At 46.8% G+C, this 18,371-nt stretch overlaps 1 protein-coding gene across 3 annotated transcripts in view; it reads right to left on the bottom strand.

Moving 5' to 3' along the window:
* Positions 1-18,114, bottom strand: part of ASAP3 (ArfGAP with SH3 domain, ankyrin repeat and PH domain 3) — a 70,870-nt gene extending 52,756 nt beyond the window's left edge. For 2 of the 3 annotated variants that reach the window (XR_013841422.1, XM_079985957.1), the window contains exon 1: positions 17,613-18,114. Coding sequence is in view for 2 of the 3 variants with exons in the window: in XM_079985957.1 (XP_079842083.1) it covers positions 17,613-17,738 (126 nt within the window). In the remaining variant the exon portion in view is untranslated. Of the gene's footprint in view, positions 1-2,455; positions 2,507-17,612 lie in introns of those variants that run through there. The other variant, XM_079985958.1, reaches the window with a different exon arrangement.
* Between the last annotated feature and the right edge of the window lie 257 nt (positions 18,115-18,371).

Raw genomic sequence — 18,371 nt, 5'->3', positions numbered from 1 at the left:
AAACAAAGAATCACAATACAAAGCAGGATCCTAAAGATGCCTTTCTGCCACAGTAAAAAGGAGAGACACCAGCCTCAACACCTCTCTATTTGGCCATTTGAGGCAAAATGTCCATTACTGTTAAGTGCTCATCCACACCCAGAGGGTCACCAGAGATTGGCTGCTTTGCAAATTTGCATGAGTTTTGCATTTTTATTCTTATTAATGAGCAATTGCACACCACCCCTGTAGCCAAAAAGTCTCTCAAGACCAAAAAAATAATATCGATACTAAGACAGCCCCTGCCCTCAGGCTCACAATTCAAGAGAGATATGACACACAAGGGAAAAGTAATGAGAGGGAGGAAGGAAAAGCAAGTTCTTCAAGTTACAGATGCTAGTAGTGGTTCCATCTGTCTTGCTCTCCTGAAGCATTCTTTCCCTTCCACCTCTGAGATCAGGGCAGCCTCTACCGCACAGCTCTTCCCTAAGAAGGAACAACCACAAGCAGTGCTGGATTTACGTATAAGCTAAGGAAGCTATAGCTTAAGGTCCCACTCTCTTGGGGGCCCCTAAAAAATGTAAAGGAAAAAACAACAACTGGATGTACATTTCCAAAATATAAGATAAAAAACAAATAAAACAAAACCTACAGACAGCAGCATGGATTTAGATACCTATTAGGTCCATAAATTACCATACAGCATACTGTATATTTAACGCAAAACACAGCAACTATTTGTTGCTGACAAAGGACAGCTGGACATATAAAGGGCCCCATTACCTTCAGGAGCTTAGGGCCTCATCAAACCTAAATCCGGCCCCGACCACAAGAAACCTCAATTGGCTATTGACCCTAAATCAGCAATGCCGGCACGCTGTAGCTTTTCACCTTAGCTGTATGCAGCTGGCAGAGCCATTAGGCAGGGGGAGGAGGCTGCCTCAGGTGGCAGAAGTCCCCCAGGCAGCACTCCTGCAGGCATCCTACCTACCCCACTGCCTCCTCCAGAGGCAAGAGAAGCAGTGGCACCATCTCACCCAAAACTGGTGTGATCTTCCCTGAAATTAGCGCCTCCTGGCAGTCGTAGCAGAGCGGATGGTGTTGGCGGCAGCAGCAGCCAACCTCAAGCGGCAAATGGGATGTAGAATCATAGAATCATAGAGTTGGAAGAGACCACAAGAGTCCAACCCCCTGCCAAGCAGGAAACACCATCAGAGCACTCCTGGCATATGGTTGTCAAGCCTCTGCTTAAAGACCTCCAAAGAAGGAGACTCCACCACACTCCTTGGCAGCAAATTCCACTGTCGAACAGCTCTTACTGTCAGGAAGTTCTTCCTAATGTTTAGGTGGAATCTTCTTCCTTGTAGTTTGGATCCATTGCTCCGTGTCTGCTTCTCTGGAGCAGCATAAAACAACCTTTCTCCCTCCTCTATGTGACATCCTTTTATATATTTGAACATGGCTATCATATCACCCCTTAACCTCCTCTTCTCCAGGCTAAACATGCCCAGCTCCCTTACCCGTTCCTCATAAGGCATCGTTTCCAGGCCTTTGACCATTTTGGTTGCCCTCCTCTGGACACGTTCCAGTTTGTCAGTGTCCTTCTTGAACTGTGGTGCCCAGAACTGGACACAGTACTCCAGGTGAGGTCTGACTAGAGCAGAATACAGTGGCACTATTACTTCCCTTGATCTAGATGCTATACTCCTATTGATGCAGCCCAGAATTGCATTGGCTTTTTTAGCTGCCGCATCACACTGTTGGCTCATGTCAAGTTTGTGGTCAACCAAGACTCCTAGATCCTTTTGACATGTACTGCTCTCAAGCCAGGTGTCATCCATCTTGTATTTGTGCTTCTCATTTTTTTTTGCCCAAGTGCAATACTTTACATTTCTCCCTGTTAAAATACATCTTGTTTGTTTTGGCCCAGTTCTCTAATCTGTCAAGGTCGTTTTGAAGTGTGATCCTGTCCTCTGGGGTGTTAGCCACCCCTCCCAGTTTGGTGTCATCTGCAAATTTGATCAGGATGCCCTCGAGTCCATCATCTAAGTCATTGATAAAGATGTTGAATAAGACCGGGCCCAAGACAGAACCCTGTGGCACCCCACTAGTCACTCTTCTCCAGGATGAAGAGGAACCATTAATGAGCACCCTTTGGATGTGATGCCCTGGCTGTATAAATCAAAGCTTGGGATGTAGCAATAAACATGTTTTCCCCCTAGATATTACCACTCCAAGCCTTTGGCATGGGATGGGTATAATTAGCATGGGATTGGAATGAAAATATCAGAAAGCCTGGCTTAGTCTTTCAGTGCAAGTCAGTGGACAGGGATTAAGGTTAAGACTAACAGTTTTATTACCGGCTTTAGGAGAGAGAGTTTGGTGGTTAATTTTTCTGTCAGCTCTAACTGCCAGATTTTCATGGCAAACTGAATTTATTTCTCCCGCATCCCAAGTTGCAGGGGTCTTTGTTTACCTGCTCATCTAAGAGAGCAGCCCTGCCACAAACCATCAAACAGGTTGCAGAGACAGACGGAGCAGCAAAGAGTTAACCTGAAGCCTGGCTGAGGTTCAGTCATGATAACAGTGCTGGAAAAATACTTGGAGGATATAATCATCTGGATGGGGAGAAAGCAATTGTTTAGGGTCAAGCAAGGGATAACATTTGTTAAAATGGGATGAAGTCAGAGGAAAACCGTGGAGGGGAGGGGAGCTTGGCTGGGGGAAAGGGGTCTTCTTAAGGGAAGGGACATCATCAGCACTTGCATTAGAGCACACACAACCCAGAGGATCCCAACACAACCCGCAGCACGCATGGAAGACACCCATAGCTCTTTCTTTAGAACCTGATGTTAACAGCTAGGATAGCTCAGTCAGTAGAGCTCTTAATCTCTGAGTGGTTTCCTTTTAACCAATCAGTATCTACTGATATCTATTTCTGTTTTTATGGATCTTTTCGTTGATTCTATCTTTAGATGTTGTACTCCACCTTGCTGTATTTTTGTGAAAGTGTGGGTTATACCTTTGCAAATAAACAAATTTGAACCTGCAACCATCAGAGGTGCTTGGATTTGCCCCCCAAGTCAGCCTCTGATTGCTCCCTGAAAACAGCATGAACCTCACAGTCAGGAATCCACCTAGGCAAGGAATCAAGGCTCCACCAGCATCCAGAGTGTCCTTGGCAGGCCTGAGCCTGTCTCAGGAGCTGCAGGAGGGACAAACACCTACTTTGTTCCTGGAAGACCAGACACAGGTGAGAGGCAGACTGCTTGTTGCTAATTATACGCAGTAGCACAAGATTCTCAGTTGCAGCAAACAGATTTGCTGCAACTGAGAATGTTTTTCATAAAGCTAAGAATGGGGCCACACCCTTGCATTTTGTTGCCATCTCAGAAGAAAGACTTCGCTTTCCTACTTTCAAAGATCTGGAAGTTCTTGCAAGCATTCTAGCATTGTTCAGTCGAAACATTTGTAAACATGCCTATTCTCAAGCCAAGACCTATGCCCCACTCAACAATGAAAGCTCACCTGTCTGCTGTACAGTGTACAGGTAACTTGCAGCGTGTGCATATTCACATTTACAAACTCAGATATATAAGCTAGGTGTCATATAACTCCTTAAACCAGTCCCCAAAATGGAATGCCTAGTTGTTATTGTTGGGGCTGACAGCTTGAAAGTTGTATTTCTCAATGTGACTTCTTGGTTCCTGAAATTCATTCTGATTGTGCAGATAAAATATAACAGATAGAATTCTGCAGGCTGTGTTGCTAGTGTGTGAAAACAGTCAAGATCCAGTGATCTCCAGGCATGCACCTCCAGATGGTGGAGATGTCAGGTGCCATCCTGGTGCCCAGGCATCTTCACTTGGTTGCAAGTGGTTGATAAAGGTAAAGGTAAAGGGACCCCTGACCATTAGGTCGAGTCGTGACCGACTCTGGGGTTGCGGCGCTCATCTCGCTTTATTGGCCAAGGGAGCCGGCATACAGCTTCCAGGTCATGTGGCCAGCATGACTAAGCCACTTCTGGCAAACCAGAGCAGTGCACGGAAACGCCTTTTACCTTCCCGCCAGAGCGGTACCTATTTATCTACTTGCACTTTGACGTGCTTTCGAACTGCTAGGTTGGCAGGAGCAGGGACCGAGCAACGGGAGCTCACCCCAACACTGGGATTCGAACCGCTGACCTTCTGATCGGCAAGCCCTAGGTTCTGTGGTTTAACCCACAGCGCCACCCAGCTCCCTAAGTGGTTAATAGCCAGGTGCAAAATGTGCCTGGCTCCTGCCGAATTTTGAACACTGTCCGGAACACAACCCAAGCATAAGCTGAGAGTCGCCTGTATTCCATTCTCTTGTTCTACAGCAGGAGTCGCAATGTGGTCTCTCCATATGTTGTTGGATAACCCCCATCAGCCACAGCCAGCATGCCCAATGGTCAGGGGATGATGGGAGCTGCAGTCTAACAACATCAAGAGGACATCACTACCGCTGCTCTCTAGCAACTTCTGTACCTTTGTTTTTTAGGGCAAGGAAGTTAGATTAGAGTGTGGGGAAACCTTTTGTGGATCCACAGCTATGGGTGGACTGCAAATACCATCATCCCTAGCTAGCAGGACCAGTGGTCAGGGGTGATGAGAGTTGTAGTCCAACAACAGCTAGAGACCCGAGTTTGAGAAACAGTGCACTAGACTATAATTCCCATTACTGTTGGTTATTCAGCATACTGGATGGGACTGAGGGGAGTCCAACAACATTCAGAGGGCCCTAGGTTCCCCACACATGGGTTGACTAAGTGCTAGGAAGACATCACCATCCCACAACCCACTGTTGACAATCCAACCGCAGCTCAGTAACAGAGCATCTGCTTTGCAAGCAAAAGGTTCCAGGTTCAATCCTCAGCATCTCCAAGTCGGACTAGGAATGTCCCCCTCTGAAGCTGTGGAGCATCGCCATCAATCAGTGTTGACAGTACTAAACTAGATGTGCCAGGGATCTGATTCCATCCAATGTAACTACCTATGTCGCTAGGTCTATCAACAGTTCAAAAAGAGCCTTCCTGGTGTGCAAAATACTGTGGCATCTTACAGACCATATTCCACAATCGCCCAAAGACACTGCTTTTTATTTTACTTTCTAAGATTCTAAGGCTCATGCCAGCAGAAGCCAAGCCAGGCAGTTGTGCACGCCCCACTGGATTTGTGCAGCTGCAGTCTGAAATCTCTCAGAGATATACACCCCTCCTTGAGGATAATCAGCTCAGCCACAGATGCAGAGATGCAAGGGAAAAATGTCTCCAGAATGAGAGAGAGGAGACAGCTCTGGACCTGTAGCTGGTGGTGACCTCACACAGCGTCCATCTGTGACTGCATTAGACCCCATCACTGACCCCACGGTGCCTCTCTGTGCAATTGTCTAATTTACACCCTGCATTCTAAAATCAGCCTTGAATTCCTTCCAAATGTGCCCTGCTAGCCAGACAGAATCTTTTGCTGGCTGTCAGAAAGAGAGTGCCTCTTTGGAAATCGCCCTTTCTTTTGCACGCTGGTTGTTAAGTAAGATCAATGAGAGCCATTCTCCACTTTGCAGAGCTGCTCAATGAAGTGGGAACTGGTTGGTACGGCAATAAAACACAGCCAACTGTTAAGGAAGCCCAGCCTGAAAAGGGCAGCTATGAAATCTAAAATTAGGAGCAGCAGAGTATAAAAAAAGATATTCAGAGTCAGGGGTGCCAAGAAGATTTTCTGAGGCCAATACACTGGCTGTGGGCCCTCTGCCCTACCTGCAAAAGAGGGCATGCATTTGCATAAATAATGCATGTACTTTGCATCATGCAAATTTGCATATTCCTTGCAGGTGGGGTGGAAGGCTCAGAATTAAATCAGGGGGTCACATGTCAAGTACTAAGATGCTTGGCAGGCAGAGTGTCAACAGGCAAGGTTTTCCCCACAATTTTATTTCCATACTAGAAAAGGCTTAATCAGTTGAATTTCTGCCCGATTCAAGGCACAAGAGCCCCACTTTTCCTCATTGCTGACCTTAAACTGTGAAAATAACTCTAGTTTCATGAGTCGTAAAGTGTTGATCCTGGGTAGCCAACATGGTCGCTCATGGCTATCCTGGCTGCGGCTAATGAGAATTGTAGTCAAATCCTGCTGGAGGGCACTACGTCGGCTACCCCTGCTGTAGATCTTTCATCAATTCCTCTTAAGCTGGCAATACTGTACTACATTCAGTGAAAGACCAAGCACAGTTATTTCAGATGGTAGGTAGGGGAGCAAAAGATTTTCAGATTTACAACCACTAAGGTTCAGATCCCTGTGCTTAGACTGATTCCAGATTAAAAGTAAGCAGTGTATTCTAAGGATTGCAGCCATTATTTATCCATCATAACAAGTACAGCAATGTTATCAACAGCTAAGAACAGCCACCCATCTCTCTCTCAATAACAAGGATTTCAATCCTTTGCATAAAATATACACATTTAAATGTTCATACTAGCAGGAACAACCCACCCTGAAGTATCCACCATGGGGGGGGGGAGCAATTAATCACCCCCTCACCAGTTACTGCTGCAATCTACTTAACAGCCTAAAACTATCTTTCACTCCCTACCTTTGCTTTAGGATGGACTCACTACTGCCTAGGATAGAGTTACAGTAAAATCCTGGATTTCTCAATTATTTTCATAGACTGGAGGCCAAGGTTGATGTCCTATACACACACACGTTTGTTTGCTTTTGCAAGCGTTTTGAAGAATTTTGTCACAAGGCTCAATTAGCTCTCCATTTCAGTGTCTGAAGTTTGCCCAGACATGTCTGTACAGTGTCCCTCCTCCACTTCACCTCTTCCTCCATGATGAGACTTTCTCTCTCTCCTGAAAACAACATTTCAATCCAGCCTAGGCAGACCCAGACTGGGGTGGATGGAGGTGAAGGAGAGTTTCTGGCCTTGGCCCAGGAAGGAAACCAACTTTTGAAATCCATTCTTGTAGCATGGGGCAATATCCACTAGCTTATTTTTGCTTTGTCTTTTCTAAACTGTTAGCCAATACTGAGGAAATGTCACTCCAAGGCAATTTCTCTAGAAGCAGTACACTCCAAATGTTGTTGGACTACAATACCCATAGTCCTTGACCACTGGCCTTGCTGCCCAGGGCTGATGGGAGTTGTAGTCCAACAACATCTGAAGGACACCATGTTGGCAACTTCTCTGAGGTATACTGTTTTATCCCCTGTTCAGTGAAGGTTTCCCTTGTTTTACTCATAAGAGGAGCCTGTTGGTTTCTATTTCCCTCACTGAGCAGCAACTACAGTCATGGGACATTGTTTTGCATTCCACAGTCAGAGTTACTGTTGGGTTCCCACGGGAATGGGAGACTGGATGTGACGTTCACTGGTTTCCTGTTTTTCACTGGTTCTCTCGGTGTTCTTTGTTTCCGAGAGGGTTGCTTCTCTGCTCACAGAGGCAAGATGCATGTTTGTATTCTCTCAGCATAGAAGTGTAAATAAAAATTAAGAATGTAGTACATACTGCTTATCCTTCTGCTGTGTGACGACGCTCTGCTTGGGCTCAAGAAAAGACGAGCCTGTATCAGCTTCAGATGGGCTGAAGCTGGTCAAAATCTCACATTTTTGGTTATGGGCCCAGAAAAACGGAATCGGACTGAACTAATGGCTCCTGGCAGAGGAACAAAGAAACAGAGGATCGGAATGCCAGCAGAGGCAGAGGGACAGATCGGACGTTATCTGCGCGTCAAGAAGATTGATGAGAGGTATGTGCTCCTGCTCCGGGCAAGCAATACAGCTTCTTTTGCCCCTCCTCTTTGACATGAAAGATCACAGAGCCCTCCCAGATCAGAGGTCAAAGACCCATCGAGCACAGCATCCTGTTCTTGCAGTGACCAACCTGATGCCCATGAGAACGCCGCAAGCAGAATCTGAACACCACAGCAACTCCAGCCAGCTACTGGTATTCAGAGGCATGCTGCCTCCAACAGGGAAGGGAGAGTATGGCCATTCTGGCTGGTAGCTACTGATATTCTTCCCCTCCATTAAAGCCATCCAAGTTGGTGGCCATGACTACCTCTTGATGCCATATCACCCCTTGTTCTTTGAAATCTGCATCAGTCTGGAAACATTTTGGGGGTGTTCCAATAGCAATAACATGAACTGGAAGACTCCCTGAGCAAGTGCATACATAGGGAATGCTACAGGGAATCTGGAGAACAGATTTTTTTGAGATCCACTGTAACAAGAGTAGTGCCGGGTCATGTGAGGTTTGTTCCTTCCACATTTCAGTTTGTAAAGGTTGCCGCGGCAAGTACTGCGAATCCTCAAAGGAGATCAACCCCTTAGGAAGTGGGGAGCTGAACCAGGGGGTGGGAGAGAGAAACCATCTTGTCACAGCTCAGGCCATCAGCTTGAAATTGCGTCAGACCCTCAACCTTGGGGTGCTCCCTGGCTCGCCATTCTGACAGGAATGCCAACTTCCCCTCCTGCCTCTGGTGTTCTGAAATGTTGTCCAAGCATCTTTAGAATGAGCCTGATGCAGATTCTGTTCTTTTAACCACCTCCGACTCCAGTTTTGAATCAGGGTTGGTTTTTTGCTGCTGCATTTCTTTTGTTATACGGCAATTATAAATGCTTGGGGTTTTTTTTATTATTATTATTAGCTCCAGTTTGATTCTACTGTTGTAATTTGATGAGAACCTATGCTGAAAGGCAACCTCTATTTTGAGTGGGTGGAATGAGCAGGGCAGATATAATTTACTATAAATAAGGCACAGCCCTGGCCATTCAGAATTGTAAGACAGCATCATAGCAGGGAGGGACGAAGAGAGAAACTCTGATCAGGTGCATTTGCAGTCCTTATCTTTGACCTGCTGGCTGCGGCCCATGAGCTCAACCTTCAATGAATTCAGTCCTAGCATCCTCAACCACTTCACTCACTTCCGGTGGAGGGTGGGGAACCTTTTTAGACCAACGGGCCAGATCCCCATCCCTGTGGGCCAACTTTGACAAGTGAGTGTCGTTATGACTTCAGATGATTGACATACATTTTCATCCCTCTGCAAACCTTGCATAATGATATATCCTCTCTTGTTCCTCAGTGTCCCAAATTTGGCTACAATCCAATTGGCACTCAGCGCCTGAGTTTGCTATACAGAGGAAATGACGTCTCCCAAACACATGCATGTAGGCCAATGGAACTTTGCTTAACTACAGGAAATATCTGCAAGCTGTGGCTTCTAGGATTCTTGTCTAACCGGTTAAAATGGAGATTTAGGGCAACCTATAGGTCATGTATAGCTCTGGACATAACTATGCAGAAGCGGAGCTCATTTGCTTAATGCGGGGCACATGCACACAAGCCAACCATAGGCCAAAAGAGCCGAGGAAGCAGTGGTATAAAAGCAAGCACAATTCACTATATACTTCTAGAGGCAAAACTTTCAGGGACAAAACAGTTCCCCCAAGTCAAATGGATTCTCCCAGATGGGGTGCCAGAGTAGCATCACTAGGATCCCAGCAAATCTAAACTTAAAAATACAGCACTGTACAACCAATGGAAGGTGTAGCTCTTTTGCTTCCAGCACCTGACCTGGAAACTATACGAGGTCATGAGGCCAAGACAGAATTCCAAGCATGATCTAGAAGTAGGTCAGCATGAGCTCATGGGAAGAGTAGATCTGGAAGATTTACAAAGCTTTGTCTGGGAATGAAATTGCAGGGTGGCTGTGACTTCTTAACCTGTTTCTAGCTCTGTACAAATGAAGAAGAAGCAGCCTACTCTAGAGGGGACTATTGTGAAGTGTGGAAAAAGTGAAAAGGGTTTCTCTCTCCCCACCCCCCATAATACTAGAATCAGGAGCCATCCTATGAAGCTGAATGTTGGAAGATTCAGGACAGAAAAGCAAACTTTTTTTTTCATAATGAAGCTACAGTACTCACTCCCACGTGAGGGATGCAGGTGGCGCTGTGGGTTAAACCACAGAGCCTAGGAATTGCCGATCAGAAGGTCGGTGGTTCAAATCCCCACGACGGGGTGAGCTCCTGTTGCTTGGTCCCTGCTCCTGCCAACCTAGCAGTTCAAAAGCATGTCAAAGTGCAAGTAGATAAATAGGTACTGCTCTGGTGGGAAGGTAAACGGTGTTTCCGTGTGCTGCTCTGGTTCGCCAGAAGCTGCTTAGTCATGCTGGCCACATAACCCGGAAGCTGTACGCCGGCTCCCTCGGCCAATAAAGCGAGATGAGCACCACAACCCCAGAGTCAGTAACAACTGGACCTAATAGTCAGGGGTCCCTTTATCTTTACTCACTCCCACAGGAGGCAGCAAAAGCCACTAACTTGGATGGCTTTAAATGAGGATTAGGCAAATTCTTGGAGAATGAAGCTATCAATGGCTACCAGACTCAGTGGCTAGGGGCTTACGCCCACCGTTGGAGGCAGCATGCCTCTGAATGATGGTTGCTGGGAATCCCAAGAGGAAAGACTGCTATTGTGTCCAGGTCTTCCTTGGAGGCTAGCTGACCACAGGGAGAACAGGATGCAGGACTAGATGAGGCTGATCCAGCAGGGCTTTTCTTCGGCTCTCATGAGGTCAGACAGTTAAATTACAAAGCATTTCTGGTGAACCACAGGTGCAATGCAATAGCCTCTCCAAATGTGTGCCAACACCATACCAAAGAGAGGCACTGTACTCTAATAGTGTTAGAAGGCTGCCACCACAATGTGCATCTTGCAGAGTTCTTGGGCCACAACGTATCTGTTGGGCAATTAAGCTCCTCATCTTCTGCAATTTGCCTATTCAGGGACATCCTATTGCTTCATTTCCACCCTGAATAGTGCCAGATCACAGTAGCAAGCAGTTGTTGTTGTTGTTGTTGTTGTTGTTGTTGTTGTTGTTGTTTTTAAGGCAACGGCCCACTTGAAGAAAAAAGCTGCAACAAAATATCAAGGGCTCTATATTACGGATGGCCATTTGGACATGGCTTCTATTTTTATGGGTGATGCTAATGTTGGAAGGAGTTCAACCGATACTTTGGCTGCATTAGCAAAAGTGTCACAGGAACGACCAGCAATACAACGGACAGCAGCCTCCCGCTATTCTGCACAAATGACATGACAGACAGCAGTGTAACATAGCAAGTTTCCATCTAGTCAACAGGAAAGGTTGTGCCCAGTGGCATCCTGGTCAGAAGGCAGCAGACGGGAGGGGCGGGTTCAAATCCCCACTCAGCCACTATGAAGTTAACCTGGCTCAGTTGGTTAGAGCATGGTGCTGATAATGCCAAGGTTGCAGGTTTGATCCCCGTATGGGACAACTGCATATTCCTGTATTACAGGGGGTTGGACTAGATGATCCTCAGAACTGTAGAGTTGGAAGGAACCCTATGATTCTATGACCTTGAGTCATCACTCTCCCACCTCATGGGCACAGCCTATCTTGCAAGGTTGCTGCAAGGATAAAATGAGGAAGATCAGCCCCATGTAGCAAAATAAAAATGTAATGAAGAGAGAAACAGATTTTTCTGAACCTCACAGAGTTCAGGCCACAAATGTATTTGAAGGGTGTATTGATCAAGTTGGTCTGCCCCACAAAGCCCCTTCTCTTTAAAACAAGTATAAAGGGAAAGGACGCCTTACAGTTAAGTCCAGGCGCAGACGACTCTGGGGTTGTGGCGCTCATCTTGCTTTACAGGCCGAGGGAGCAGGCGTTTGTCCGCAGACAGTTTTTCCGGATCATGTGGCCAGAATGACCAAGCCACTTCTGGTGCAACGGAACACAAACCAGAGCAGCGCATGGAAACGCCGTTTACCTTCCCACCGGAGCAGTACCTATTTATCTACTTGCACTTTTTGGAGTGCTTTCAAACTGCTAGGTTGGCAGGAGCTGGGACCGAGCAATGGGAGCTCATCCCATCATGGGGATTCAAATTGCCGACCTTCTGATCGGCAAGCCCAAGAGGCTCAGTGGTTTAGACCACACACCCAACTATTTTCCACCAATATTCAATACAGCTTACCGAAAAGACACAGGGAAAAGTAACAAAATCCAAACCAACTAAAATTCATCCAACCGCACAATCCAAGTAGGAAAAATTGAAGCACGGAGATGTCATCCATAGAATGCTTTCGAACAAAGGTGGAAAGTCTGTGGCCCTAGACATTATTATTGCCATCATGATCACTTTATTAATCACCTTCTACACAATTGTTTCAATGTGATATGCAATAAAAGAAGCAAAAAACCCAGTGAGAAACACCCCAAGCAGCTGATACATTTAAAGAAAAACTAAAACAACTGGAAAAGCCTGCTGGACCAAAAATGTCCTCATTTTTTTTTCAACAAAATGCAGATAGTGGGCAGCTGTCATATCTCAGCTGGATTGCAATTCCACAGAACAGGAGCAGCCACACTCAAAGTCTTGCTCTGAGTTACTGCAGGACAAGCTTTTGATATCTGTGGAACTTGCAGGAGAAACCACAAGGTTTTACTGGGTGTATAAGGGATAAGGTGGCCTGTAACCTGGTCCTGAGCTGAACAGGACCTTATATGTTAGTAACACCTCGAATTTGCCCCATAGCAGATCGGCAGCCAGTGCAAATCCTGAAAACAATGTGTATATGCTGCCCATAGTTTGTCCCCACAAGCAACCTAGCAGCCATGTTCTGTACCAGCTTCAGCTTCCAGGCCAACCCCCAAGGTACACACACACAGAGGGCATTGCAGTAATCCAGCCATGAGGGTACCAGTGCATGGGCAGCTGTGGTCAAGCTATCCTGATGATGGACTCTACCTTACACCGGTCCCAAGCAGCCAGTTGTCCATCTCATGCAGTCTCTTATGTTGCCATTTAAAGCCCTGAATTGGCTGAGGGCCCAAGTATCTTAGATAAGGCCTTCTCTCCTATCAACCTGACCCTGTCGTAAGATCAGTGGAAGAGACTCTTCTGGTGATTTCTGCGTTGACTGAGGTGCATATTGCAGGGATCCATGGGATAGCCTTTTTGGTGTTGAAATGGCTTCCCCACTGATGTGTGCCACACAGCAACTCTGTATTATTTCAGGCACCAAATTAAAAGCCCACCTATTTCACTGAGATTTTATCAGATGATGGGATTGTGTCATTTTAAAGGTGTTTTTAAACTATGCTATTTACAGAATTTAGGAGAATGGTTTTTGTTCATTATGTATTCTAATCCGTTTCTATATTACCTTATTTCTTTGTAAACTGCCCATGACCAATTGGGTGTAGGGCAGTACAGATTTCTGCTCATTTTGAAAAATGCTTCGAGAGCCTTATAGGATATATATATGAGTCTGAAAGCTATTGGAGTGTGGAAACACACACATAAGCCAGGACAACATGCAGGTGCCCTTTGACCACCAGCTGTGTAGCTTGGCATTTGATAAGAGGCAACAAAGAAGCAGATCACGGGTGAGGTGTAGGGATCCAATGTGCATGAATCAGATATGCCAGGCAGCCAGGTAGCAAATGATCCTCAAAGGCACACAACCCAACAGCATGATGATGATTATTTTGCATTGCTAACGTTTATATTACTAATATCCTTTATATTCTGCTTCCCGGTGACCTCAAAAATTAGCCCATGGAGCTATTTCCAATCATAAAGCAACAACTATTTCAAACTGGAGAGGGATTCAAGATCCATTTCAAGCACACTCCTTGAACGTAAGAGCAGCCTGTGGGATCAGGCCAATGATCCATCTAGTCCAGTATCCTGTTCTCAAGCAGCCAAGCAGGTGTCTGTGCAAAGACCCAAACACAAGGGCACTCTACCCTGCAGTGGTTTGCAGCAGCTGGAATTCAGAAGCATTACTGCCTTAGCAACAAGGCAGGATCTACATTTATAAAATTATATACAGGGTGGGTAATGTGAGACCTTCCCTAGATGTGGCTGGACTACAGCTCCCATCACTGACCATTGCCAATGCTGGCTGGGGCTGATGGGAGTTGGAGTTCAACAGCATCTGGAAGACCACGGCTTCCCAACCCTCATATATAGTTGATTCCTGAGAACTGCCCCTATGGTTAGGGGTGGGGAGTCATCACATACATGAGTCAGCTTGACTCCATCTCTGGGGGACACTCAGGGAGAACTATGCAGATGCAAGATTGGCCACATGAAGAAGCAGTTTTGAAAGAAAATTAAGATTACAGACAAAGAGGCCAAGAAAGTCTAAGCAACTTTTTGTTTCTTTTGGACCAAAGTGTATGCATGCAAGCTTTCCCATTTCCCAGAACTCATCAGATACTTTTCGTGGTGCTGCACTAGAAAAGGCACTGTATAGCACAGCAGCATAATGGAAGAGACTTTTGGAACAGAAGAGGTCTCCAGCCCAAGTTCAGCACTGCAATGTCTCCATTATGTAGAGTTCTCAGAGCTGCCTCGGGGATTGTAAAGAATTCAGAAAGTGAGCAGGTATCTGTAATGGAATTGCAATGGAATTCTCATTGTTCCCCAAGACTGCAGTTCTCAGGGTTTGGAAATCAAAGCACTTTTACAAGACAAATTAACAAATCTGCCTTTTAATCCAGAGTGCATTACTCAGTGTGGAAGGCAGCAATTTTGACAAAAAGATAATTCACATTATCATCCAAGATTACACTCCTTGTGGTTTCTTGGAAAGGGTGTGGGGACAGAAATCAAAGCATTCTTTAGCAAGCGAGATTAAGAAATATCATTTTTAATAAAGAGTGTGTGACTCAGTGTGGAAGGCATCAATTCTGGCTGAAGGATGTTTCACTTCCAACATTGTAAGAAAAGCATCGTTTGTGGAAACGGCCTCTAACCATGTTCTTTAGAAAGACTTCTGTGTATGAGTGTGTGTTTAAAAAAAACAAGACTAAAGCATACTGGGCTGTATCCAGATAAGTCAAATTCAGAGGAGTCCCACTGAATTTAATGGATTTAGGTTAGCCACTAACTTGCCCTTCAATTTTAAATATAGTCTGAATATGACAACCCACTTTTTGAATTTCCTGCTTTTCGACTGCAAATATAAAACATATGTTGGGGTTGCTAGCCTATTCCAAAACTGATTCTTCTTATTTCTGGCCTACCTCAACATTCATCTCTGCAAACAACCTGGAATAAGCATGGCTCAGAGGAACTTTTTACTGGCATGTGTCAAACACACAGAGTTTGAGGGCTGCAGAAATAACCTTAGGCTACCATCAGAAAAAGACAGGAGTGCCTGGCGTGCTCTGGTCCATGGGGTCACAAAGAGTCGGACATGACTAAATGACTAAACAATAACAACCATCAGAAATCTACTTATCTCACACTGATAACAGGGCATTTCTATAGCTATCAGATAGTAGCCACAATGGCTATGTTTGACCACCATCAAAGATGGTATGCCTCTGGATACCATTTGCTGGAAAATCTAGGGCATGGGTAGGCAAACTAAGGCCTGGGGGCTGGTTTCAGCCCAATTGCCTTCTAAATCCAGCCCACGGACGGTCTGGGAATCAGCGTGGTTTTCCATGAGTAGAATGTGTCCTTTTACTTAAAATGCATCTCTGGGTTATTTGTGGGGCATAGGAATACGTTCATTTCCCCCCCTCAAAATATAGTCTGGCCCCCCACAAGGTCTGAGGGACAGTGAAAAGGTTTGCTGACCCCTAATCTAGGGAGTCTGATTGGCCATAGTGAGGATGCTGAACTAGATGTTTCACCAGTCTGATCCAGCAGCCAGGCTCCTCTTATTCTCCTATGTTTTAGCTAGACTGGGACTTGACAGCCCTTCCAATGGAGGGTGCCTTCAAACAAAAAAACTGTCTTCTGTAAAACAGGATACGTAGTTGCCTTAATGATAAGCCTTCAGAAAATGGTACTCATCTCTTGTCCCCATTCCCAGGAATTCTCTCCTGGTTCACAATATTGAAACAGGTGAAGTAACCATTCCAAATGCATGCATCTTAGCATCCTGGTAAAGAGTCACTTGGAAATCTCACAGCCCCCCTCCCAGAACAAACACAGAGAGACATCTGGATGGAGCACAACTATGATATCATGTCAAATGCAGATGGAGTATTGATCCAAGTGGAGAAGAGCCTCAACAAACAAAAGTTTGTTTAGTGGGGTCACAGCAAACAAGAAGTAGTACAGGGCTACGTAGCCTGAGCACCTACAAAGCAGGTTGGCTTGGGAAGAGTGGCCTCCTGAATGCTGACCGTGCACTCACAGAATCTTGTCTTACATTCTGAACAGAAGAAGAACTTGCATGGCTGGGAGTGATAATTACAAGGAGGATAAATATGGATTCTGAATCTGTCAAGTACTAAGTAGGGCAAGTGGGCCTGATTTGGACAAAGCCCAGTCGAAACCAAACCTACTTGTGGGGATCTCAGCTTGGGCCAAATCAAGACAGCCGTGGCCAGACTGAGTCGTCCAGAGTGAACTGGGACTGTCAGGGGGCAGGGCATGAGGTGAGAAGGCTGCAAGGCATCTGCTTCCCTGAACGCTCTCCACAGGGATTCAGAATTTAATCCTCCTCCACTCACCTGCTTGGTGAGTGCCAGATTCAATCTTGCAGGCTGCAGGGTGCTCTTCTGCAAGTGCTTTAAAAAGGGACCACAAGGCTCATCTAGCCCAACCCAACCCCCGGCCATGCAGGAATCTTTTGCCCAACATGGGGCTCAAACTCGTGACCTTGAGATTAAGAGTCTCATGCTCTGTCAACAGGAATGGCACTTGCGAAGAAGCAGCCTGCAGTGTTGACCTCCTCCTGTTCCTGGAGGGAGGGGGTTGGCACAGCATCTCCTCCTGCACCTCTCCTAACCATATGCTTATTTGGGGTTTTAAAAACCCCTAATGGAACGTTAGCCTTGCACCCACACTTAACTGGGGCTGTATTTGGGCTGCATCAGGTGTCCCTCAGGTTGGCGCAAATCAGGGGCAACTTTGGCTCTACAGATGTTCCCTTTGCCACACTTCGTGAGCACCTGCCTCAGAACTCAAGAACTTTCAGGCAGAAAATTTACAGTACTCTTGATTTCAGGACTGGCCCCCTACCATAAGACAAAGGTGGGTGGTTGCCTCAGATGACAGTTGCTGAGGGGCGGGCGGCAGCAGTCCCCATGGCCACCCCCCTTCTCTTGGAGGACAGAGCTGAGAAGACGTTGGAGCCACTTAGCTAGGTCTACAATGCCAGGTAGCAGCACTCTTAGTTTCTGGCGAAGGGCATTTCTGATCCGTCCTGGAGCCTGATGGACCCTGGGACCCTCTGCGCACAAAGACTGACGCTCCCCTGCCGAGTTTGGGCCCTTCCCCAACTGAAGGAAGCCGTAAAATTTAGAGAAAGTGGCGAGAGCTAGGAACGCGGAACTAAACCTGTTTCTGCCTTCTGCATCATCACCTGCAAGCAAGCCCCACTGAGCACTAGGGCGGCTTGTTTCTTAGTAAATACGTTAAGGCTCAGGTGCGCGCCGCGCGGAGGAGACAACCGCGCCCACTTTTACGCGCAAGAAAGGCGCGATTTATTTTTTTTAGTTGGGGGGGGGTGTAGGGAAACCATCTCGGTTCTCCAGCCTTTTCCCCCAACGAAAGAGCCTTTCCTCGTCCGCCCCCCCCATACAAGCCCCACTTCCTCCGGCGCCCCTCTCACCTCTTCCAGCGCCACCACGGCCCCCCGGCACTTCTGCAATTTGGAGGCGAAGCTGGAAGCCGCCGGCGAGCTGAGATCCTCCGAAGTCACGGCCACGAACTCGGAGACGCTGATCTGCTCCGGCATGTTGCTGCGAGAGGCGTTACCTTGGAGATCGGGGCGCAGTTGCAGCCGGGGAGAAGAAGGGAGGGAGATGGGGTTGTGGGGGAGAAAGTCATCCAAAAGTAAGGAAGAGGCGGCGAGGGAAAGGGAGCCTTCGAAGGAAGGAGGAAGAAGTTAAGAGTGACAGGAGAGCGAAGCGAAACCGCGGAGAAGTGGAGAGAAAAGAGGGGAGGGCAGAAGCGTGGCCAAATCCGTCTTTTCCAGCCCTTTCTGGTCAATTTCGTATCACATCCCCGAGGTTTGGCTTCTCTCTCTAATGCGTAAATGACGAGCGGCGCCTGTTCTCCGACCTCTTGTAAGTTTCTTTCCCTCCCTCGGTGCCTGGCTGGTTGGAACAGAGGCTTTCATGGCAGTCACGTGGGGATATTGTTACGCCGCCGCTGCCTGCGAGCCTGCAAGCGCGGATTTTTGGCCCGGAGCCTGTTAAAGACAAAGTGCACCCGGTTGCCCTTCTTCCCTTTCTCCCCAAGCCGCGGAGATCCTCCTCTCTCGAAAAACGAGCAGCCTATCAACGCAGAGCTAAGGCGGTGCGCCTGATCCAGCACTTTTTTTACGCACACGTAAGTCCCCGTCGAGTTTAATGGGGCTTACTCCCGA

The sequence above is a fragment of the Podarcis cretensis genome (genome assembly GCF_951804945.1).
Source record: "Podarcis cretensis genome assembly, chromosome: 8".
NCBI classification, from domain to species: domain Eukaryota; kingdom Metazoa; phylum Chordata; class Lepidosauria; order Squamata; family Lacertidae; genus Podarcis; species Podarcis cretensis.
Note: the sequence above shows the minus strand (reverse complement) of the source record. Positions and strands in the feature narration are given on the sequence as shown.